The sequence below is a fragment of the Canis lupus genome, chromosome X (genome assembly GCF_011100685.1).
Source record: "Canis lupus familiaris isolate Mischka breed German Shepherd chromosome X, alternate assembly UU_Cfam_GSD_1.0, whole genome shotgun sequence".
Classification (NCBI taxonomy): Eukaryota; Metazoa; Chordata; class Mammalia; order Carnivora; family Canidae; genus Canis; species Canis lupus.
Genome location: NC_049260.1, coordinates 25,826,242 through 25,850,386, shown reverse-complemented (window position 1 = coordinate 25,850,386; position 24,145 = coordinate 25,826,242). Strand labels below are relative to the sequence as shown.

At 40.6% G+C, this 24,145-nt stretch overlaps 1 protein-coding gene across 5 annotated transcripts; it reads left to right on the top strand.

The window, feature by feature from the left end:
* The first annotated feature begins 6,762 nt into the window (after window positions 1-6,762).
* TASL (TLR adaptor interacting with endolysosomal SLC15A4) lies at window positions 6,763-21,222 on the top strand. 5 transcript variants are annotated; one of them, XM_038587129.1, is made up of 5 exons: window positions 6,763-6,972; window positions 10,822-11,110; window positions 12,326-12,523; window positions 17,506-17,672; window positions 19,787-21,222. In XM_038587129.1, the coding sequence occupies exon 5, from the start codon at window positions 19,788-19,790 to the stop codon at window positions 20,676-20,678; it is 891 nt and encodes a 296-aa protein (XP_038443057.1). In that variant the 5' UTR covers window positions 6,763-6,972; window positions 10,822-11,110; window positions 12,326-12,523; window positions 17,506-17,672; window position 19,787; the 3' UTR covers window positions 20,679-21,222. The 5 variants fall into 5 exon arrangements, with proteins under 5 accessions (XP_038443057.1, XP_038443060.1, XP_038443058.1 ...); XM_038587132.1 differs by lacking the exon at window positions 10,822-11,110; XM_038587130.1 differs by lacking the exon at window positions 17,506-17,672.
* Window positions 21,223-24,145: the final 2,923 nt, after the last annotated feature.

Here is a 24,145-nt window from a genome sequence, read left to right as displayed (position 1 = left end):
TCCACAAAGGGAGGAAATCTGGAGACTTAAGGCTCAACGGTACTATTTTCACTTCCCTGTTGCTTTGTGAAATGATGTTATTTGGACTGAAGTTCTAGTTTCTCCTCCATAGGCCTCATGTGTTCCTGGCTGCCTTTATAAACATGAGTCAGTACAATGGCATGATAAAAATAGAATCAAGTGTGTGTGGGGGGGAAACTAAGAACAAGCATTTTAAAGAGAATGTCGATTTTTAAAAATCTGGAACTTTCTCTGGGGTGCTAGAAATTTCTACTTGGTTTTGGTGTGTGTAGCCCCCCCTTGCTTCAGCTATCTGCCCATATTGCACAATCTGATGGGATCAGAGCTCACAAAGATTAGGCAGGTTTAACTGTTGTAGGCCCTTTTACCTTTGGGCCAGCATCTAAGAGCTGTTCGGTTAACTCTGATGAACGAATCTATGAACTTCTAACTGCTTGGGGACAGAAGCTAAAATTTTCATTTGAAGCCTGGCTGTAGGGAATTATTTAAACTGTTTGGATGGGGTGCCTGGGTGGCTCAGTTGGTTATGGTCCGGAGGTCCTAGGATCAAGCCCTGCATCATTCTCCCTCTCCCTCTGCCTGCTGCTCCTCCTGCTTGTACTCGGTGCACGTTCTCTCTGTCAAATAAATAAATAAAATCTTAAAAAAAAACTGTTTGAGCCTTTGCCCTCCAGAGCCACTGCCCTCAGTCAGGCTGGGAGAGAAAGATGCATTTGGATTTGAAGTATTACTATGTTCATTCTCTGTATTATAGTTCAGATTATCCTACAATGCAGAGACGAGGATGCTCAAGAGAATGGAATCCTTAAACTCCTCTCAAAACCCAATTTTTACCTATTGGTTTAACATATCCTTTTTTCCCCTCTAATTCAGTCTCTCAGGGAAGCACGAGGAGGAAGGGAAACTAACAGATTCAACTCTCTCCCTTCTTTCCTTTTTTAAAAAAAGATTTTATTTATTTATTTAATGGAGAGACAGTGAGCGAGCACAAGCAGTAGGGGAGGGGCAGAGAGAGAAGCAGACTTCCTGCTAAGCAGGGAGCCCCAGGTGGGGTTTGATCCCCCAACTCCTGGATCATGACCTGAGCCCAAGGCAGATGCTTAACTGACTGAGCCACCCAGGCGCCCCTCTCTTTTCTTTCCTTTGATAAAAAGTCTGAAAGACAGACAAAAGGAAGGATAATGAGATACTCTGGGGTTGAGGATTAAAACTGATGCATAAAAATTGAAATTTTCCATTGATTTGGTGGAGTCTTTGGCCTCATGGTCTTAAAAGAAATAAATGATCAAGAGGCTAAGGCAGAGTTCATGCAAATACTCATTTGCGTGAGCTGCAAAGAAAAGGTAAACAAACATCAGTAAAATGGAAATCCTCAGTTGCTCAGCCAAGGGACTGAACAAGTATTTCTCTTCATGACCAATTTATGGTAGGGGAAGTGAAGCATTATCTTGACTTGAGGAGGAAGTGTCTCTGTGTCCCGAACATTAGATTGGGGGGAGAGGTAAGATGTTAATAGAGAAAGATATTAAAACTAAAGAAGAGGGACACAAGTGTGTAAAAATGTAAAAAGCAGCGAGAACTTGTTAGCCAAACTATTGAACATTTCTGGGGTCACCTATATTGGAGTAAATCAGAGGGGTTGGGTTTTGGTGTTAGGTAGTAACTTCTTGCTAGATTGTTAAGGCAGGGAACGTCGAGTAATAGCAAAGACTAACAGCAGAAACCAGAAGAGTTCACGGGGTTGCTAATTCCTCTGGCATTCAGGTACTTGGCCTTGCCAACTTTCACTAATACCAACTACCAGGTAACAGCCAATAAGGATGAGATATTCTCTGTACTACACCTGGTCTTAAAATGAAACCTATGGGATGGAATTCAATTTGCCCTTTTCATTTATATCATATTCCAATTCTGAATCATTTTTCAACTGAAAGAATTTCGAAATGCTTCAGAAACTTTACAAATGCAGTAATCATATTATTTGATGCCGAAATGAAAATCTCTCTGAAGTGGAAAATGGGAGTTATTCAAGAGCAAACGGTACACATTACAATCAATTATATCCTAAATAACAAAATCTCTAGTGCACAACAAGCCATTACAGCTTCATAGGAATTCAGAATGTTGTACTTAATAAAGCAATTATCATCTGTCATCCCGTCCTCAAGATAAGCAGTACTGCCCCAAAGCTTACATTATGGATTTCTTTGGTATAAATTAGACTTACTGAAGTATAAATCAAGAATTTTTAAATGTCATATTCATTTTACTCCATGGAATATGTAACATGTTCCTAAACTCTAACATGTTCATGTTAATTTTTAGAGAATATCAATTAAGATTCATCTTCTGTGGAGGGAATGCATGAAAACTTTATATATAAAACTACAAGTGTGTCTGCAGGAAACAGTGATCATAAAAATGACTAAAATAAACTGTGAAAATGAATATGGGAAAACAGGATTGTTTTTGAAGATGCTACAAATTATACATGGTTATGAAAAAAGCTTAATTTTATACAATTATGTACTGTTGTATGGACACAAGTCCTTCTGTTTTGGGCGCTTTTCCTAGAGGCATAGATCGAACTGAGTATAAGCTACTCTGGCCTACTGAGTTGAGTTGGCAGGCACTGGTGATTAATCTTTTATAGACATGAGGGATAAAATGGAATTAGAGCGAATTTCAAAGTACTGAGCTTGAATAATGCTATCAAGATAAGTACAGATGTAAATTTTGGGGTTGAAAGATGAAAGATTTGGCCTCATTTATGTGAAGCAGTCAAATATCCTTAATTGAAAATCTGGAGATCACAGGAGAGAGATCTCGAAGACTGGAGTTACAGATTCACAGATCATCCAGAGAAGATAACTGCAGGTGTGGCAAGTGAGGAGTTCACCAAAAGAAGATACTTGGAATGGGGGGGGCAGTGGTGGGAGGGGGGAGGAGAAGCAAGAATTTCAGTTCTAGGAAATGGAAGGTTGATAGGAAACCAATGAAAGTTCTTAGAAAGGAGAAAGTGGTGTGGTAGGAGATTGACAAGCAGTGTGCAAGGACAAAGAATCAACTGGGTGGTGGTAGGGAAACCTTCCTAAAGGAAGGGTTCTACCAATAAAGAACTGGATAAATACATCATTACTGGAACATTCTATACACTGAAAGTCTGTGTAGCTGTTAAAAAGGATGAAGTTAGGGGGACCTGGGTGGCTCAAGTCTACCTTTGGCTCAGGTTGTGATCCCGGGGTCCTGGGATCAAGTCCCACATCAAGCTCCATGCATGGAGCCTGCTTCTTCCTCTGCTTATGTCTCTGCCTCTCTCTCTCTGTGTCTCTCATGAATGAATAAATAAAATCTTAAAAAAATAAAAAGGATGAGGTTAATCTACGCATACTGACACTGAAAAATTTATACAAAAAAGGGGTACCTGGATGGCTCAGGAGGGTAAGCAGCTTCCTTTGGCTCAGGTCATGATGCTGATGTCCTGGGATTGAGCCCCACATTTGTCTCCCTGTTCCACGGGGAGTTTGCTTCTTCTGCTCCCACTCCCATTTCCCCTGATCATGCTCATGCTCTCTCTCTCCTTGTCAAATAAATAAATAAAATTTTTTAAAAAGGTAAGGACAAAATAGCTGATGTAGTACCCAATCATTGGTATACAAAAAGATGTATGTGATCCTCAGAATGATACACAAGAAGGTGACAATCCTAAGTGCCTCTGGGGAGGGGGACCTGAGAGCTGTAGATCAGATGGAAAGAGAAGGTAAATTTTCATTGTATACCTTTTAGTATCATTTACACTTTTACCAAGTACATGAACTTCTATAAAAACAAACAAAACAGAGATTTGTGAACAGTGCCAAATTCTATAGAAACAACAAAGAGGATACAGAGTGGGACAAAGGTCATGAGACTTGTTGAAGGGCCTTGGTAACTTTGAGAAAGTAGGTTCAGTTCAGTCATTTGATATTGAGAGAGAAAATTATCTTGTATGTGGCTGGAGAATATAACTCAGGAAGACAAAGAATTTGTCTCTAAAGTGTTGAAGTTTCAGGGATTAAGCTTGTGAACTGATCAGCTGTGTGTATGTGCATAGGAACAGGGACATACACACAACGTATTCACCCTTCTCTTAGTTATGCGAGAGGCAGTGATAGATTTTACTGGTAACTGGCCATTGGCAAGTATGACGTGACAGAAAGACCAATGGCTGAGGAATTTGAGAGTGCTGGTAAGAGCACTAGGAGGTGAGTGTAGGGTGGAGGAAACCTATTGAGGACTAGGGGTGAGCTAAGTACGGATGAAATCATAATGGAAATAGCTTGGAGGAACGTTCAACACCAGGAGAGGTAATTGAATAACAGGAAAAAATATCCTGTTAGAGGCACAGAAATCAAGGCAGTAACTCTTTACCTACCATCAGCAGGTGGACAGAAAATCATATTGTAAGATTTTAGTTACACAGGATATAATTCTGCTTTATTACAGTCAGCAAAGAGTAAGTAGTCGAAAGCCAATTTCATAAACTCAGGTCTTATCAAAAGAGAAATGAATGGTAAGCCAACCTGACATGATGCCAACCCCCCCAAATTTTTAAAAATAGGCTCTACACCCAACATGGGGCTCGAAACTCATGACCCCAAGATCAAGAGTTGCATGCTCTACCGACTGAGCCAGCCGGGCACCCCAACATAGTGCTTTTTGTTGACAGAAAATATTTTCTGCAAAGAATGATTTCCATAAAATGTGTAACTTGAGACAAAAATCATGAGTATGCTACAAATCTACATGTTGTATTTGAAATAATAAATACGAGTTAATGCAACCCAGAGCTGATGGAACACCCCCCATAACGGTTATTGCATGGTACTACTGCTAGGTGAGCTCTTTCGGAACCCATCAGAAAGTGTTTCTGGACACAGGCGTGACCCGTTCTAGAATATTCTCAGTACATCTGGTAGTTGTTGAACCTATACTCAAATGAAATAAAACAATATTTGGTCCTCAGTTTATGAAAACCTCTTGCTTACACCTAAGTTCTTGAGGGTCAGATTCAACGCTAATTCATATTATGGCTCACATATGGGAATCTACCTTTCCAACTGGATCTAAGTAATGTCCCATGAAATAATGACGAAAATCCCCAGAGGCTCTAACATACATAAAATGCCAATACATCTTTAAACTTAAAACTTTTGAAGGCAAGTCATAGATCAAAGGTAAACAAAACAAACCCATCAAGTGGACATATTCACATATTCATGGTTTGGAAGGGGAGGTGGGTGGAGGGACGGGGTAACTGGGTGACGGGCATTAAGAAGGGCACTTGAAGTAATGAGCACTAAGTGTTATATGCAACTGATGAATCACTAAATTCTACCTCTGAAACTAATAATACAATCTGTGTTCATGAAATTGAATTTATTTACTTATTTATTTTTAAAGATTTTATTTATTTATTCATGAGAGAGAGACAGAGACAGAGACAGACACAGGCAGAGGGAAAAGCAGGCTCCACGCAGGGAGCCCGACGTGGGACTCGTTCCTGGGTCTCCAGGATCATGCCCTGGGCCAAAGGCAGGCGCTAGACCGCTGAGCCACTCAGGGATCCCCCTATCACTTCCACATTATTCTAATGGTCACTCATGGTTCAGTGTGGGCAGGGGACTCTGCAAGGGGATGATATCAAGAGGTGAGCATCAGGGACGCCTGGGTGGCTCAGTGGTTGAGCATTTGCCTTCAGCTCAGGGTGTGATCCCAGAGTTCTGGGATCAAGTCCCAGGTCGGGCTCCCCGTGGGGAGCCTGCTTCTCTGTCTGGACTGAAGGCGGCGCTAAACCACTGAGCCACCGGGGCTGCCCATGAAATTGAATTTAAATAAAGAATTTTTTAAAAAGGCAATTGCTTCTTTCTTGCATCTCCCTATAGAACTACTCTGTGTAAGCAAACACACACACACACACACACACACACACATACACACACAAATTCTTTTAAAGATACAAATTGGAGCATATTATATGTTTTTGCTGAACAATATATCCTGGATATCTTTTCCAATGATTCCATGCAAAGCCAGATCACTCTAACACTGTGTAGTACTCTATAAAGCTCTACATTTACTTAGCTCATATCCTATTGATGCATCCCTAATGCTGCAACAAATAACCTTTCAATGTTTCTGTGCACAAGTGTACATATGTGACATAGGTGAATTTATACAAATAAAGTCGTTGGGTCAGAGGATATGGATATGTAAAAGTTTGGGGAAAAAAGTCAACAGATGCTGGGAAAAGGCCCTCTAGAAATGTCTACAATCTCACCACTACATAGGAGAGTGCCTGTTTCTCCACAACCTTGCCCACCCAGTGTATTATCACACCTTCTTTTTTAACCTTGGTTAATTTGAGAGAGAAAACAGTTTTCATTTGCATTTTTTTTGATTGTGAGTACAAATCTGAGAATACTTCTCAAAAATTATAGGTCAGCAATGAAACTGAGAATTTTCTAAATCCTGCTTGACACTGGCTCTCCTTTGATAAAGGGATCCCAGAGAATTTACTGTTAGAGGAGTAAATTTATGTTGTTCGGGTTCTTATATAAAACATAGCAATCAACTATTTTAACAAGAGACAGTTTCATAGATAGGTTTCATTTTTCAAAAAAGGGGAAGAAACACCATTCTGTGGCTCAATGTGGGTTTGTCAGTTATTGCCTCCCCCTTCCTGGGACTTCCCACTGTTCTTGAGCACAAATCAGACTTGAGCAAAAACAACTCCCTTTCCATGGGATCAGTTATAAGAAGAATGGCCATGCAATGAGCCACTTAGTTTCTTGGTCGTACCACTGGAAGGCTTGCACACATTTCTGAAAAAAAAGCACTGGCTGGCTTATTCACCTCTATATGGTCGATTGCTGTTTCTTCCGGACCAAAGGAGCAGATTGGTTAGTGAAGGTAAGAAAAAGGAGGCAACAGGCCCTATAAGTGCTTCTGTCACCTCTCTCCTCCCTTTTTTAGTCTTTTCTCATCCAAAGCCAGATGCAATCATAACATCTAAGATGCTTTTTTCGTTGACCAAATCAGAGGTGAGCGGGAATGGATGCAAGCATTCCATGGAGGGGGACGGTAAAGAGAAATGAAGTCAAACACTCCCTTCTCTGACCTCCTCATGTTCACATTTTGGCATTTCTAAAAAATGTTTTTGACCTAACAATTTGGACGGGTCAGATCCGGCTCCTGTTGTGTGATTGAGGCAGTCCTCACGCAGTATCGCTGCAGAGATTTAGCTTCTGTGTTTTTAAAAGGAGGCCTAAGAACCTGATCAGAATTTTGCTTGGGACAGGAGAAACCTAGAATTTAGTTACAGTGATATAGTTTTTGAAATGAGTACAATTACAGTAAATTCCAATTGGCTCTGACTCTCAATTATTCATTCCGAGAGCTTGAGATAAGTGTTTTCCTGTGTAGCAGGGCATACTCAAAGCGAAGGTGACCTACAGCGCTGTTGCTTTTCGAATTGCCATCTGGCTGATTTGGGGAAAGCCTACACGCTGGTGTTAAAGACTCGCACAGGTGGGCTTTTGTTTGAATTATCTGTAGATCTGCTCAAACATACTTTTTCTTGCGCACATCCATCTGTGCTTCAGTATAGACCGGATTTGGCCAGAGTATTCAGACCGATATTTTTGGAACACTTCTTGCATAGGTCAGTGTAGTTAACAGTGTGTTTCTGAGCATGAAAAGCTTCTGGGAGGAATGGTGAGCATTTGAAATTTGTATAAAACATTCACATCGTAATGGTAATTTAGGGGATATACAAAGGTAGTGCACTAAATTCTGTTATCTCACGGCAAAGTGGTGTTTCAATAGCTCTTTCAAGTTACTGAAACATTTCTAATCACATACCTGGGGATTATCTTCGATATACGCAGTACTGTCACTCTAAGCACTTCACCAACATGACAGGATGTAACTAAATTGTAATTGTAATGTAACTTCATTAGCTAAATAGTTATTTTCCTTCTGGTTTTCATTTTTGCCAAGTTTCAAACCTATATTAAAATGGAAAGAATAGTACATTGAACACCCATATTTCCATCAGTTAATCAGTTGTAGCACGTTGCCATATTTACCTTCTCATTATCTTCATACACACGCACACACATACACACACACACACACAAATATATATAGATAGTTTCTTTGGTGACTTTAGGACACATCACCTTCAGATTCTTGAGCATTTACCTCCTAAGAAAAAGGGCAGTCTTCTACATAATTACAATGCTAAGGAAACTTAACATCAATACATTACTATTATCTAATATATGATCTATATTTAAATTTCTCCAATTATCCATGTTTTCCTCTCAATTTTATTTTCTCAATTTAGAATCCAATCAAGTATATTGCATTGCATTTTGGTGATAGGACTATAATTAAGTAAATGATAATGGTAATAGATATGATTAGTAATATAATAATGATTAACAATTATAACACCAATGAAATTTAACATCAGTCAATACTATTATGATCACTTTTCTTATTTTTCTATTCCTTTCATTTTGTGTCAAATTCAAGAAAGTGATCATAAGCTTTAATTTTTTCATCTGCGAGAAGTCAAGACCAAATATGAAGAAAATCCAAACTATGACAAAAATATACATTTTCTGCATCAAAATTTACAGTTTCCATAATAAGGAAATTCACATATCCAGACAAAGCCTTTGGAAGTAGCTGTTACCTTTGGTCAGAACTGAACAGAAAATTTACTTGCTGTTGTTAATATGGAAAAGAGAGGCCTTTTGACTTATATCATCTTAGCCATCAAATTAGACTTTCAGAAATCAAGAATCACTTCATGTTTGATACAAGAGATAACCCCAAATTATTTATTTCGTAATAAGAATTGATATAAGGTTGAGTGATACTTCAGAGCATCCATTGACAAATGCCACCAAATATGAAATAAGAGGAATATAAAGCAAGGTATATGGTGAAGTGAATGGCCACTTCTAGCTCTAGAAAACATGTACTTTCAAAGGCAACACTAAGGAAACTGCAGCAGCTTTTTTTTTTTTCCAATGGGGAGATCCCTCCTAAAGAAACCTCAGTTCGGGTAAAGTTCTTGCATCGTTCACTGAAAAATGAAACATGTAACAGATTTACTTCTCATGATGAAAAAAATGTAATATAGATTTGGTTACATGATAATAGGATTGGGAACGAAATGATATTCAAGGTTTTCAGTGATAACCTTTTGATAGTTATACTCACAAGACCCAAAAATTGAGATCTTAAAAAAGAAAAGACTGGAATTATGGGATCTAGGATTTAGATTGTAGGAAAAATACATGAAGAGATAAAATGGAGTATTTTGAGGATTTAGGGGTATTAAAAAAATAACATCTCTGATATGTCACCTACACATCATCTGCACAGGACAGTGCTACGTCCTCAAATTTGAGGCATGAATAAGTTTGCTTATCTGATTGGCAAATTAAAATATAACAATGTGCCAAGGAATGTCTGTTGCTGGTCAGAAGATTGGCTCAAGCTCCTTGAAAGGCTCCTTGAAAGGCAATTCACAATAGCTGTGGGGTAGTGACCTGCCTTCTCCAAATCTGGCCTACGGAAACGCTCGTGGAGTGATTACACACAGTCAAAAAGCAAGAAGAACCTCGATGTCCACTTTGAGAAATGATTTGCTAACCTAGATGTGCCTGTAGCTGTACCAATTCGTAACCGTTAAAAGGCGGGCCTATTTAAGCAGACATGCTGCTGAGAACAGGTGGGAGCCAAACTACACCCCAGCTAGCTGGGCCCCAGATCTTGTTTGAAATGTCAAACAGCCTTTTCCTGTCTTTATTTCCTATGATGCCAGCAGCCAGCCCCATCGTGCCACCTCCACGGGGCTTTGGAGGCTTCTTTGCACCCCTGTCTCAACCCAGCCCCTCAGAGATCTTAGATTATGCACAGGCATACAAACTGTCCTTCCAGAGGCAATTCTGTCCTGGCACCCTATCACCCTCAACTCCCCCACTTCCCAGCAATCCCCAATCTTCTCGCTGTCCTTTTGCTGTTGCCACATACTCCTTTATTCAAAGGATTATCCCAAGGATTCATTTCACTGATTTATTTAAGGTAGCAGCTGATTTTGCTCAAATTCCGTGCAATCCTGATAAAGCTCTTGGGGGTAGGGACAGAATAACGTAGAATTTCTAATTTGGGGGCAAGGGTGCTGAATGGATGGCCAGGGGGCTCTGAATTGTGGATATGGGAGACATGAAGGGTGAAACAGGGGATGGATAGGCAACCAGGGCTCTCAGGACAGAAATAACAATGCACAAGTGCCTCGGATGGCATGGACATGAGGTGTGGAGAACTGGGAGCAGTCTGGCACAGCTGGGGTCCTAAGTCTCGTGGGGAACAGGCAGAGAGGAGGTTGGGAAGACAAAGAGCACATCTCATGAAGGCCTAACTCATGTGGACTATATCCTGGAGGTCACGGGATGCTATGGATATTTAAACAGTGCATCTGTAAAATTAAATTACTCTGTGGTTATAAAATTAAGGGTGAGATGATGTCAGGCCACTGCCAGTGGGAGTGTTTAGGGAAAAGGTTCACATAGCAAGATTGAAAGGCCAGCGAGGGTGGATCATTTAAAGACATACTGGCATTGATACACAATTGGGCCCTGTAGGTAGCCCTCTGGGCCACTCCTCTGGGGTGGGCATCGGCTGTCTTCTTGGAGCCTTTCCTGCTGTACCTCACTGTACCTCCCTTCCTCTAATCCCCAGCGCCGTTGTTATGAAATGGACTCAGGGTGGATACCCTTCTCCTGGAAGGACTAATCGCTTGTCATGACTGCTTGATGTTAACTGCTCTCAACAAGGCAGCGGTGGGACATGTTTTACCAACAGACCACGTGCTTTGGAGTTCATACATTTGGACTTGAATCCGGCCTCCAGCATTTAGTTGTTTTGTGTCCTTGGGAAGGTCACTGGTCAAATCTCAACCTCAGCTTCCTCACTTGGAAAATCCAAAGTGCGATAATCGCTAACATGCAGCGTTACTGAAAAATCAGGTGTAAGGCATGGAAAGCCCCTGACACAACTGCTGTTATTATTATGCTCTATCCCACTATTGCATCTGCTTCTGGACTTAGGTCAAGGGTTAGGCAAACCATGGCCTTGAGTCAAACTGGCCCTTTGCCTGTTTTTCTAAATAAAGTTTTATTGGAGCACAGCCACAGCCATTTGTTTACATATGCTCTATGGCTGCTTTCCTGCTATGATGCAGAGTAGCAGTGGCAGGGACTCAAAATATTTACAAAAAAAGTTTTCCAATCCCTAACTTAGGTTTTTCCAAATGTTCCATGTTATAAAGTTCTTCCCTCTTGATGGTTTCCTCTCCGAATCCATGCTTGCTTTGTTTGGGTATATATGAAATGCATTTCTATGTACAGAGTATAACAAGAGTTTTCTGAGAAATGTGTAAATGCGAGTGAAGACAGAAGAATTTATGTTGCAATTTCTTCTGAAATCTAAGCAAATGCTTTAACAAAGGTTCTGCACTTTAGCACATATTTCTAAGATGTGAATTTGCACCTAAGGTTAATTTTGGTATTTCCCCTGTCTGGTAATGATTAATGTAGACTAAATTTGCCTGGAACATCTCATCTGCAAATGTCCTTGGATGTCTTTTCCTTCACACTTAGTTATGGGCAATTCTAAATATATCAATATACCTTCTCTGTCATGAGAAACAAAAATTCAAGTGATAAAATATTTTGGAACAATTAAAATAATTCGTTGGCTTATGTTTCAGTGTTTTAGCTGAAATTTACTCTAATACATGTCTTGACATTTGTTTGAGGCATACCTTTTATATTATCTCTGAAGAGACTAACATCATAAGAATTTCACAAATAATCACTCGTGTTTTTAAATGCTAACGAAATAAACTCCAATAAAATTATTCCTCTATTTTTTAAATTTTAGGATGTTATGATATGCAGTATTGTTTTCACTCTAACGGTACATTAAAGGTTTTTTATATTAAATTAGTTAATATATGTATAATTTTTGTTTAGAAATTTCACACAATATTCCTCTGCATAGCTTTGGAGCAATTTTGAAGCTGCTTTAGCATGCTCTCTGCTGTCCTCTGCTGCTAATGTTCAGAAACTGCTTTCGATTCTGAGTAATGTCTGCTTAACCTTCTTTATACTTATCAACTCACACAATATTAAAGTTTGGGGGGACTCAATCAATAATTTAATCCTACATTCTTCATTTACAGATCAGAAGTTGAGTCTCTGAAGAGTTAAAGGACATGTGAATGCGGGCTCGGTCTTCTGACTGCCAGTGTCTGAATGTCTGGTGGCTTTGGACATATGACTGAATTTTGATTTCTATATAATGAGCACAATATGAGTACCTACATGTTAGAGTCTTTTCGGGGATCGAGTGATTCAGTAGATGAAAAGCACTTAAGATGGTATGTGGGTTGTGGCTAGTACTAGCGTGAGCTCTTTTATTGACTTGTCTGTCATCAATAAGACTAAAACCACAGCTAATGACAGAGTCAGAACCAGAATTCTGGTCTCCTGACTACTAGCCCAAGAGTTTGTTTTGCCTTCGTCTGAATAAGATAATGAAACTTAACCTTTCAATGTAGATTTTAAAAATATGACTTGTCCGGTATATTTGAAGCTATGTAGTCTTTACAAAGCTATTGATACTACAGCTCTGGCTGTTGCTCATTCCTCCTTGGACTATGCAAGGCTATCAATACCCACAAGCTACTCCAGCTCCTAGTATAAACTCCCACCATGCACACTTGGAAGATGGTTTCACTGTTGACTATGAGTAGCCTCTCTAACAGGCCTCTGGCCCGAATCGCTAATGCATAATTAGTCACTTGCACTCAGAAAGTTCGTCTCATGTGAGAGTCAAGAGGAACTCAAGTAAATCTATTAGTTCCTTTTCTAGCTCTTTCTCCCAATCTCTCCATTTTGCTCAGCGCTGGTGCCACTTCCCAGCAGGCCCTGATTCAGTTACTTTTGGCTCCTCTCTCTCCTTCATTTTCATGTCCAGGAGTCTCGGTGTCTCAAAGTTCATTCCTTTTCTTCCTCTTCTGCTACCTCCTTCCCTGGTTCCTGTCCCAATCCCCTCAGCTGGGGATGAATTGAGCAGCCTCCTTATTTGGATCCTTAACTCCAAGCTTATCTTGCTGAAATCGGTCTTGTCATTTACTGATGGATGGCATCATGTTCCTACATCAGCTTGGTTACCTTTGAGAGCTTTGTATGGTCTGCAGGATACAGGCCATACAAACGGATGTCCTCAGCCTCGCATGACCCAACTAACTTGCCTGAATGGTCCTCCCTCTGAGCAATTTTTTCCTTTATCCATGAGACTATCTTTCCTTAGAAATTAGGACATATTTTCTGCTTTCCCATCATCAGACTTAGCATTTTCTGCCTTAGTGGTCTGCCGTGGGCCCCACATATGAGAATGGTAGGGTTCTTGTTTCACCAAAATCAAGGTACCAACAAAGCTCTCAGCTGATGACAAATAGTGCAAAAGGCCCATTCTTCCAAACAAAATCCTAGACTCTCTTCCTTCATTGTTTTGAAGGAGTGGAGATTATCTGGAGTACTCATAAACATCAATCACATAAAAAGAAAGAAGACTCCTTTAGGGCCAATTATTTGGTATGAGAATAGGATAAATAGTGGGAGATTTGGGATAGCGCTGAATGGGAATAAGGCTGATAAACAAGGATTGTGAAATTTTAGTAAAAGTCTTAGGCGACCATGACTTTGAGAAATAACAATGTTATTCCTCCAGACTGGTGTCTGTTACAGACGACAAGAGAATGACAACAAGAATCTGTTCACTTCTATTGACTTCTCCTCTCTCTGCAATGATTCTTCCCTTTTCTCATGCCTGTTCAAATCCTTTTTGTTCTTTAGGGACAAATAAAAGCTTATCTTTTACACAATGATTTTTCTGTCTCTTCTTCACCCTTAGAGTATGTTATATCTTTGGGGGCCTGAGTGGCTCAGTTGGTTAATCGCCTGACTCTTGATTTCGTCTCTGCGTTGGGTGTGGAGGCTGCTTAAGATTTCTCTCTCTGCTCCTCAACCCCCTGCTACCCGCACCCCCCTGGCCCACCTTGCTCACATGCTCTTTCTCTCTCAAAAAAAGTAGAATGTCTTTCTTTCTTTCTTTCTTTCTTTCTTTCTTTCTTTCTTTCTTTCTTTCTTTCTTTCTTTCTTCTTCTTTCTTCTTTTTCTTTCTTCTTTCTTTTTTTGAATGTGTTTAATCTTTTTTTTTTTTGAATGTGTTTAATCTTTAACAATAAACCCAGCCGTACAGGAAGAGCCAGCTTCTTATTTTTCCCTCTTAGTTACTTTAAAAATAGTTATATTTGGTTTTTAACTAGGAAATTAATCCAAGTTCTACATGAACATAATTTGGGTCAAATGATCCTAAGAGGTTTGTTATGCAAAACAGCAGTCCCCATACCTCTTTTCCAAAAGCAACTACTTTTATCTCCCTTTTTACTATTTAGTATTTACCTCCAATTTTCCTTCCAACTTTTGGATTTTTCAGTTTGGGGTATTATTCATTGACTTGTCACCAATCAGATAATTATTTAGTTTTTTTTTTTCCTCCCCTGGCTTCTACCAAGTACATACACCAAGGACATGCTAAATCAGTGTTCCTTTCTCTACACTGGCTGGCCACCCAGTCTGGACACATAGGCAAATGCCTAAAACAATTTTTTAAAGATTTTATTCATTTATTCATGAGAGACACACCCAGAGAGAGGTAGAGACATAGGCAGAGGGAGAAGAAGGCTCCATGCAGGAAGCCTGGTGTGGGACTCGTTCCTGGGACTCCAGGATCATGCCCTGAGTCAAAGGCAGATGCTCAACCGCTGAGCCACCCAGGCATCTCCCAAAACAATTTTTATTGATATTACATTACTCTACATGATCAAGTATTATCCTTGTCTCTTGTCTTTGTCATTCTGCAACTATACCTCAAATTTGGTTAGATCAATTTTCACCACCATATTATTGTGACTATCCAAAACTATGTCCAACTCAGCCATGTAATAAACCACACTTTGTTTAAAGTTCTCCCCCATATACAACTTCGTAAATTATGAGCTGGAGTTTATAATTGCCTAGATCTGTGCAGCATATAATGGTAGCCAATGTGGCAATTTAAATTAAGTGAAAATGTCTGTCACACTAGCTACATTTCACACACTAGTCATATGTGGCTCTTGGCTATCATAATGGACAGCACAGATATTTAACATTACCATCACCAGAGAAATCTGCATTATATGGTACTTTTATCGCCTCAGAGACAACCTAAGAAACCACACTATTAAAACAAAAATAGCTTTAAAAAATTTCCTTGAACCACTCACACAGGGATTCTAAACTTCCCCAAACAGTAGTGGAAAAAAAATTAAAAGAAGTGTCATATAATCTTGGTTTCAAAATAGCTAAACACAAAGTGTCTCAGGTTAGGGTCCCATACATCATCACCAAAGAGCTAAAAGTTTATGCCCTTTGTTCATTATCTTTTGATATTCCCTCTCCAACACTCACTCCTTGAAAGGAGTACAGAGATGAATTAATCATACGTTGCTCTGGAATGACTGCTATGACAGTGAATGACAGTGATCATCTGGCGTACTTTAAATTGCAATTATAATTGTCTGTCTTGAGTATTTTAAAGTTTTATGTTATTACCTTCACTTATCTTCTAAGCCTATGCTGTCCAATAGAGTGCCATGCGGCATTTTAAATTAATTTAAATAAAATTAAAATTCAGTTTCATTAGCTGCATTTCAAGTGCCCGCTAACCACATGTGGCTACCACTTAACATTTGGGACAGCACAGATAAAGATCATTCCATCATTTCAGAAAGTGCTATTGGACAGCACTGGTCTAGATTTTTCATTTGCTTCACTTTTCCTCATTTACCTCCAAGTCCATAGCCAATTACATAAATCTCACTTCACAGTGCTCAGACTTATCAAGTGGTCTTCAGTTCCATCTTTATCTCCAGAAGCCTTCTGATCTGTTCCAACCAACCACGTTGCCTCTTGAGCCTTTTATACTTACTCCTTTCATGGGAGCATGTCTTCCACTGACTTTCTGAGAAAGGGGCCTGGGAGATGAACTGTTTTATTTCTGTTTTATCCTCATACTGATGGATGATTTGGTCATTAAATTCTAGGTCGGAAACAAATTTTGTTCAAGTATTTCTAGACATTGTTACATAATCTTCTTGCTTCTCATGTTGCTTTGGAGAAGTCTAAACATTCCGGTTCTTGGAGTTTTTTCTTCTTTTTTCTCTCTGGAAATGTATAGTGTTTTCTCTTTGTCCTAAGGGTACTTTTTACAGTCACAAGAGGGGACATATAGGAAAAGTGGGCATTTACCCAGAATTTCGGAAACTTAGGTCCTTCAGTTCTGGGAATACTCCTTAATTGTTTAAATTTCTCCCCCATATACCCAGTCTTTCTGTGATTTCTATTGCTTCAGATAATCAATCTCCTAGATTGGTTTTTTAATTTTATCTTTACTATTTTTCATCTTGTATTTTTGTTCTACTTTCAAAATGGGAGTTTGCCTTAAATTTACTTCCCAATCTTTCTACTGAACTTTAAAATTCACTAACATTTTTAATTTCTAAGGACTTCAGAATTTTTTTTTTATCGTATCCTATTTGAATTGAAGATTGTTTTATCGACCCTGTCCCCTTGAGAATATTGATGGTAGTTCTTGCCACTGCCCCTCCTCTCAAGAATTAATTCTTCTGAGTGACTGCTTTGGTCTCTCCCATTCAGAGCTTTCTTTGGAGGTTTCAAAATTGAATTCACAGTTAAACATGAGATCCAAAAAGCTCCGCAGGCTCTTGTGATTGTGAACTTGAATGAAGGGTGATCTGGATGCTCACTCATTTAGTTGGGGATCCTCTGGTGTCAATTGCTCTCCTTCTCAGACGAGTCGGGTTCCCCAGAACAGTCTTGCCCATACTCCTGAACATTTAGGGGAATTTCAAGCAGATTGGCTCTTGGATTTTTCCTTGGCTCTTTTTAAGAGTTTTCTCATCTCCAAAGACATTGCCCTGTGGTCTCCCACCTTTCAGCTTCTGTAATGTTATTGTACTGGTCTGTTCTCCTTTTCCTCCCTTTTCTTCTGAATATGAACATTTCAAATTTATCAGGACTTCTGCAGTCACTTCAGGGCTGCTTCCTCCTTGGGTTTCCCCCTCTATTCCAGCATGCTGACACAGAGGTATGGGGTCAGTTTTGGATGTAGAAGAGGGGGGCATGTTTGGTCATCGACATGTCATCATACTGGCATCCATGGAAACTTATTCACCTGGTCCCTGAGAAATAGTCTGTAGATATGTCTGCAATCTTCTCACCCCAAACCTAGGTCTTCTCCAGCTTTGGAGGCTCTGGGTGTGTGAACAGACCTGATGAGGCAGTCTCAGACCTGTCCACCTAAGAAATCCATGCGGCTGGCTCTCCTCCTTCTCCCACAGCATGCTAAGCAGGAGACCATTTCCTTAGACTTGCTGCTCCCCAGATTGCACGTGGGAGGTAAGGCACGGACCTCTTTTCTTGGCTTCCCTAACCCAGCTGGAGTCATAGCTCTTCCACTGATGGGGAATTTATATCCCCTAGTCTCCTGGTGATGCATAAATACTAGGCCCTGAATTCTTTGGGGCTCAGGATTCTCCAGTTTCCAAGCTCAAGTTATGTTTTCTCAAAAGCCACTTTTCTAAAACCAAATTCTGCCAAGCGTTCTAGAAGCCCATGTATGAACTCAAAAGTAGAGAGTTTCATTTTTGTTCTGCTTTTTTAGATGATACTCTGAGACCCTGAAGGCTGAAGTCTCTAGCTGCAGCCTGGGTGGGCGGAGGAGGCAAGTCGTGAAGTAACCGCATCAATATTAAACCTGTATGATAAACGCTTTTGCTCTGTAAATTATCTGCTTCTCATGTAGCTAAGAGCTGCTTTTTCATCTTCATGTTCAGGTTGAGGGAAGAACTAAGAAAGTTTTTCTGGGACTCGTTTTCATTATCCTAAGCGTGTCCAGCATGCAAGAATCCCCTCACAGATTTGTTGAATACCTTTAATTTTGTATCTTTATGGTATGTAACAGAGTAGAATATGATAATTACTTAAGTAACTGATAAATTGACTGACTGGATCTCCAAATAGTTCGAAAAGAGAAAATAAACACTGAAAATATTACCCTTATACAATTAAAATAATTATACTAATTTTATTCCATTTATAAAATTACCCTTCTACAATTAAAAATTCACTTGGAGGGCAGCCCGGGTGGCTCAGCGGTTTAGCACCGCCTTCAGCCCAGGGTGTGATTCTGGGGACCCGGGATCGAGTCCCATGTCGGGCTCCCTGCATGGAGCCTGCTTCTCCCTCGGCCCGTGTCTCTGCCTCTCTTTCTCTGTGTCTCTCACGAATAAATAAATAAAATCTTAAAAAAAATTCACTTGGGAAGTACCTATGAACATAGATGCTAAAATGTAAAAATAGGAGCCTTCTGTTCAGATAAAATCATTTCCTAATTTGACCTTTCAATTTCAGGCTCAAGTTAACAGATCTGTTTGGAGCGTCTGGCCCTCGAGGCCAAAGAGGAGTGGTTATCTTTTCTGTTGTCTGGAGCCCCAGTGCCAGGAATGCCAGTGTTCCCTTTTTAGAAAAGGCAGCTGCTAGTTTCCAGCCTGTTCTAGCCACTCAGACTCCAGTGACAAAGGCGGAGGGTGACGAAGGGAGGCAGGTGGAGCCAAAGCCCCAGGTCAGGAAGGCTCCCCAGTAACTAGGGGAGAGGTCAACACATCAGCAGGGCACAGAGACACTTCTAGGCTTACCTACAGTGAGAAGTGGGCTGGACAGAGCAAGAAATTCATCCTGCACTGCAAAGACAAGGGCGGCTCCATGGGCCTTTGGGATTGGAGGCTACAGAATTCTCGTCTTACCTGTCATGGTGGTCGATTATTTAATTCAAGATATTAACAACTATCTTTTGAGTCCCTCCAAAACGCAAATGGTTGTGCCAGCTCCCAGGGATAAATACAAAGATGAGTAAGACACAGTTCTTATTTTCAGTAGAAATCACAAGTGTTTGCAATGTTTTTTTCCCCAGAACCCACTAGTTGCTTCCCTAATTTCCAGCTACCCAGTCATTCCCTATTTTCTTTGGGGCAGAAAGTAAATGCTGCTACCTGATGCCCAAGGTCCCCCCCAGAGCCAATTCCAGTGTCTTTTCCAACCCCTCCTGCTTATGCTCGGCATGTTGGTGTATGGTAAACAGGCCATTCCACCATATTCTCTTTCAACTCAGCATCTGGCCCACTCATTCTTCACAATTTACCTAAAGTGTCACCTTCTCCAGGACATACCTTGTAACTTCTCTGCCTTTGCCCAGGGCTGTGTTAGGGGCTCCTCTTCTGTACTTCCTTGGTGCTTATCACTGTCCCAGTCTTCTTGAAAGACTCAACTAGGTTCTCTGTTTATCTCTACCGTGTGCCATAGTCCTGGTACACAGCAGACACATAGTTTATAATGGCTTAGTGGATGAATGAAATCATCTCCTTTGTTGTCCTTAATTTGCACATCATCAACTGCCCATTTTTATAATTCCAACCTTCACTTCCCCCACTGTTCCTTATCAACTCTCTTTCCAGAATGCTGTCAGAAGGGTATCTCAGTGGACTTGCCTACCAGAATGACATCCACTGGAGCTGTTCATCTTATAATGAGCAGGTGGCTGAGAAGGAAGAAGAGACAACATCTGCGACTCATTCCTACTGTTCTGTGGATGAAACCCAAGTCCGAAGTCTGTATGTGAACTGCAAATCCTCGGACAAATTTATTTCTTCAGTGCATTCAAGAGAGAGCCAACACAGTAGAGATCAGAGAACCATAATGCTGCAGACAAACCCCAATCCCGTGTTTGAAAGTCCCACCTTGGCTGCAGTTGAAATATGTAGAGACTCCAGCCGAGAGACCTACTTGGTTCCACCTTCCTGCAAAAGTATTTGCAAGAATTATAATGACTTACATATTGCAGGGGACCAGGTGATGGCTATTAACTCAGTGACAACAGATTTTCCCCCAGAGAGCAGTTTTGAATATGGCCCTTTGCTGAAATCATCTGAGATTCCTTTGCCCATGGAGGATTCCATTTCCCCTCAGCCCAGCTACTTTCCCCAAAAACCTATCCAGCAGTATTCATCCTACTGGAGAATAACCAGCATCAAAGAGAAGAGCAGCCTGCAAATGCAGAAGCCTATTTCTAATGCAGTCCTGAATGAGTACCTGGAGCAGAAGGTGGAAGAGTTATATAAGCAGTACATTATGGACACCGAATTTCATGACAGTTCTCCCACCCAGATTTTGGCATCGGAACTCATCATGACAAATGTGGATCAAATTAGTCTCCAAGTGTCTAGAGAGAAGAATCTGGAGACGTCCAAAGCCAAAGATATAGTCATTAACTGTCTATTACAGTTGGTATCCAGTGAAATCAGCACACCTAGTCTCCATATTTCTCAGTACAGCAACGTCAATCCTTAGGGAGGATACCTCTCTCTCAACTACTCCACACTAAAGCTACACTTTCTTCACTGAGAAATGTGCCGGAGGTGGGTGTGAAGCGGAGTCCGGAGCTGGAGAGGTAAAGTTTGGATGGAGGACAGGTATGAATGAAGAGGAAATTGTACTATTACACATGATGAAGGCATGTGGAAAAAGGAGCTGTAAGGACTAATTTCAAAGCAAAGGTTGTACAGCAACAAAACAAAAAACGAAAATTACCCAAAAAGAAAAAGTAGGATTCATTTAAAAGAGTACACAAGTTTAAAAAGAAGCCAAGCCAAGCAAGAACACACACCATGGGAAAATAAAAAGCCAAAAGGTTTAAGCGTAAAGAGTCACTGTTTGTGAAGCAAATAAATTCTTCCAAGTTGCTTCTTCTTGAGAAGAATGGACTGTATGTAGAAGGGTGCTGTTTGGGTAGAAAGACCAGTTTAAACAGTTTTGAAATTATGTTTCTATTTCTTTTCTCTATTCTTTATCAGATCGTTTAAAATATATATTCTTTATAAACATTCCAACAGTAGCAAATTGTAATTGTGGTTTTTTTGAATGATTAGCTACCGCCACACTAACCTCCTAGTTCTGTTCACTAGTGAAGTTTTCTGAACAGAAAACACATAGTGAATTTTTTTAAATAAGATCTTATTTTTTTTTTTTAATTTATGATAGTCACACAGAGAGAGAGAGAGGCAGAGACACAGGCAGAGGGAGAAGCAGGCTCCATGCACCGGGAGCCCGACGTGGGATTCGATCCCGGGTCTCCAGGATCACGCCCTGGGCCAAAGGCAGGCGCTAAACTGCTGCGCCACCCAGGGATCCCAATAAGATCTTATTTTAAGTAACCTCTCCACTCAACTTGGGGCTTGAATTTACAACCCTGAGATTAAGAGTCGCATGCTCTTCCGACCGAGCCAGTCAGGTGCTCCTCACCTTGTGAATACTAAAATGATTCCTTTTATTTTGCTATATACAATTTTCTTGGTGGCATTAAGCTTCAAATGCAGTTACAAATGTTAATCCCCCCCATCGTCTTTTTCTCCACTTTCTCTTGACCCTTCTGGAGCCAGGAAGGGGTCTTCTGCATCCTCCTAAACAAGGTTACGAGCTCTAGGGTCCCATCATAGCAAATTCTGGTAACTCATGCTCTGCAATGGAAGTTTCAGGAATACCTCACTGCTCTACCCCCTTCCTCTGGCTTATGGGATGGCAAAACATGGCTCATTGGCCTTATCTAGCCTACTGCCTATTTTTTTTTAAATTATGATGTAATTGACCTATAACGTTACATTAATTTCAGGCATATAACCTGAGTCACTGTATCTATTGCAAAATGATCACAATAAATCTAGTTACACCCTTTTTGAGCCCCCATGAGCTCAGAATTTCTTCCATCATTTAAAAATGGAAAAACCAAAGGATATTTGACAGGTGGAAAATATTCAGATTCAGTGTCCATAATATAAGGCTTTATTGTAATTCAGCCACACCCATTCGTTTATGTATTGTCGCGGGCTGCTTTCACAAAGAAGGGCAGAGTTGAGTAAATGTGACAGAGAACATATGGCCTGCCGGAATCTCAAACACTATCTGTTCTCCTTTTTAAAAAGATTTTTATTTATTTATTCATGAGAGACCCAGAGAGAGAGGCAGAGACACATGCAGAGGGAGAAGCAGGCTCCATGCAGGGAGCCCGATGTGGGACTCGATCCTGGGACCCCGGGATCACGACCTGAGCCCAAGGCAGATGCTCAACCTCTGAACCACCCAGGTGCCCCACTATCTGCCCTCTTATGAAGAAAGTTTGCCAACCCTGTTTCCCGATAGTGCCTTGCCCATACGAGGGTTACTGGACTTAACTGAGCTTCCCTGGGAAGGTGATGGAGACAGAGCCTGGGGAGGCAGCTTCCTGGGGAGTGAGGAAACAGAAAAGGTTTCTACAGAGGCTTCAGGCCCTCTCAGGAAGCTCTAGAGCTGGGATGGCCGTTCAAAATGGATCCAAATAAATATTAAAGGGTTGGCTGTGGTTCTCCAACTCGACCAGAAGGGGGCGTAGCTTGAGCTGAGGCAGTTCAGTTCAGGGCAAAATTCCCCAAGCCAGAGGAAGTTGCTGGAGGAATGAGCCACTCAATACAGAAGCAGCAATCTGGGTGGAGCAAAACAGCATCTCCTACATTTCTCAGTGCTTATTTTTATAATTTTTTACAACATGATAATGAGTAAAGGAAAATTGGTTTTGAAATGATTATTCAGTTATTTTTTTCAGTTTTAAATTTATCGGAACAATAGCTGCTATTTATTAATTGCTTGGTATTTGTCTGGCACCATGTTAACTATTTTGCACGAATAGAGAGCAACCTATGAGAGCAAATGCCTGTTATTTTTTTTTTAAGAGATGAGCCAGCTGGGTTCAGGGAAGTTAATTTGTGGAAGGGCAAACAATGGGTGGTGAATCTGGACTTGAATCCAGTTCTATTGAAATTCCAAGTCCTGGTCCTTAAGTACTACCAGCTGCTTTCCTGTTGACCACCATGTTTTTTCTCATTAAAGACTGGTTTTCCCCTCCAAGGGGAAAGAATTCATTAATCCCTTTACCATTACTCTACATCATTTTTGTCTTCAGTGTCTTGCTTGATAATACTGGTAGATCTTCACCCTCACCCAAGAACATAAGCTTTGATCTACCCATTTGTTTCTCCACATCTTAAACAGTATTTATACATACGAGGCACCCAATTAATGTATGTCAAATGGATACATTTGGCTGTGTTTGGATACCGCATCTGGTGGTTGAAGTGAAAGACCACCAGTATGAAAACCAACTACTTCTGACTAGAAACAAATGCTATTGAGAGTTCCTCCTCAGGGAGAAAAAGAACTGAATAAATGAGCTTAATATCTTCTAACATGTTAGTATAATAAAGTACATTATAATAACATATCATGGATATTATTCCTTTTGCTTATTTACTAAGAAATAATTAATTACAGAAGAGACTGGTTCATCTTTTCCAGTGAGCATTAATTTGATGCTATTCTTTTTTTGGGGGGGGGTGTTGGAGTACTGTGCATTAAACATAAGTAGGGAAGGCACACGTATGTGTGCACACACACAGGGAGGAGTAAGCCCTGTTCTCTGCCAGCTTACTCGATTGGTGGAGAGACCTAGCAAATAACTAGTTAGCGTATGACAAAGCCACTTACTAAGAACTTGGCAAAGTGGCACAAACAGGAATACGATTCTCGACGATTGCAACTCAAGTGTGACATGGGTTAAAAGCAGACAGGTTTGGAGGTGGTGGGCAGTGGGGGAGCCTAGCACAGGCCAAGATACTAAAAGGAAGTGATAGTTTAAATGACTCTTGAAGAGCAAGATAGGATCTGGGTAGATGAGTGGGAGAGGGGTCTCATGCACAGGCGTCAGTATGTTTGGGGCCATAGGGAACTGT

What these genes read in the sequence shown, in the direction of transcription:
- TASL (XM_038587131.1), top strand. Translation starts at nt 19,788, where the DNA reads ATGCTGTCAGAAGGGTATCTCAGTGGACTTGCCTACCAGAATGACATC.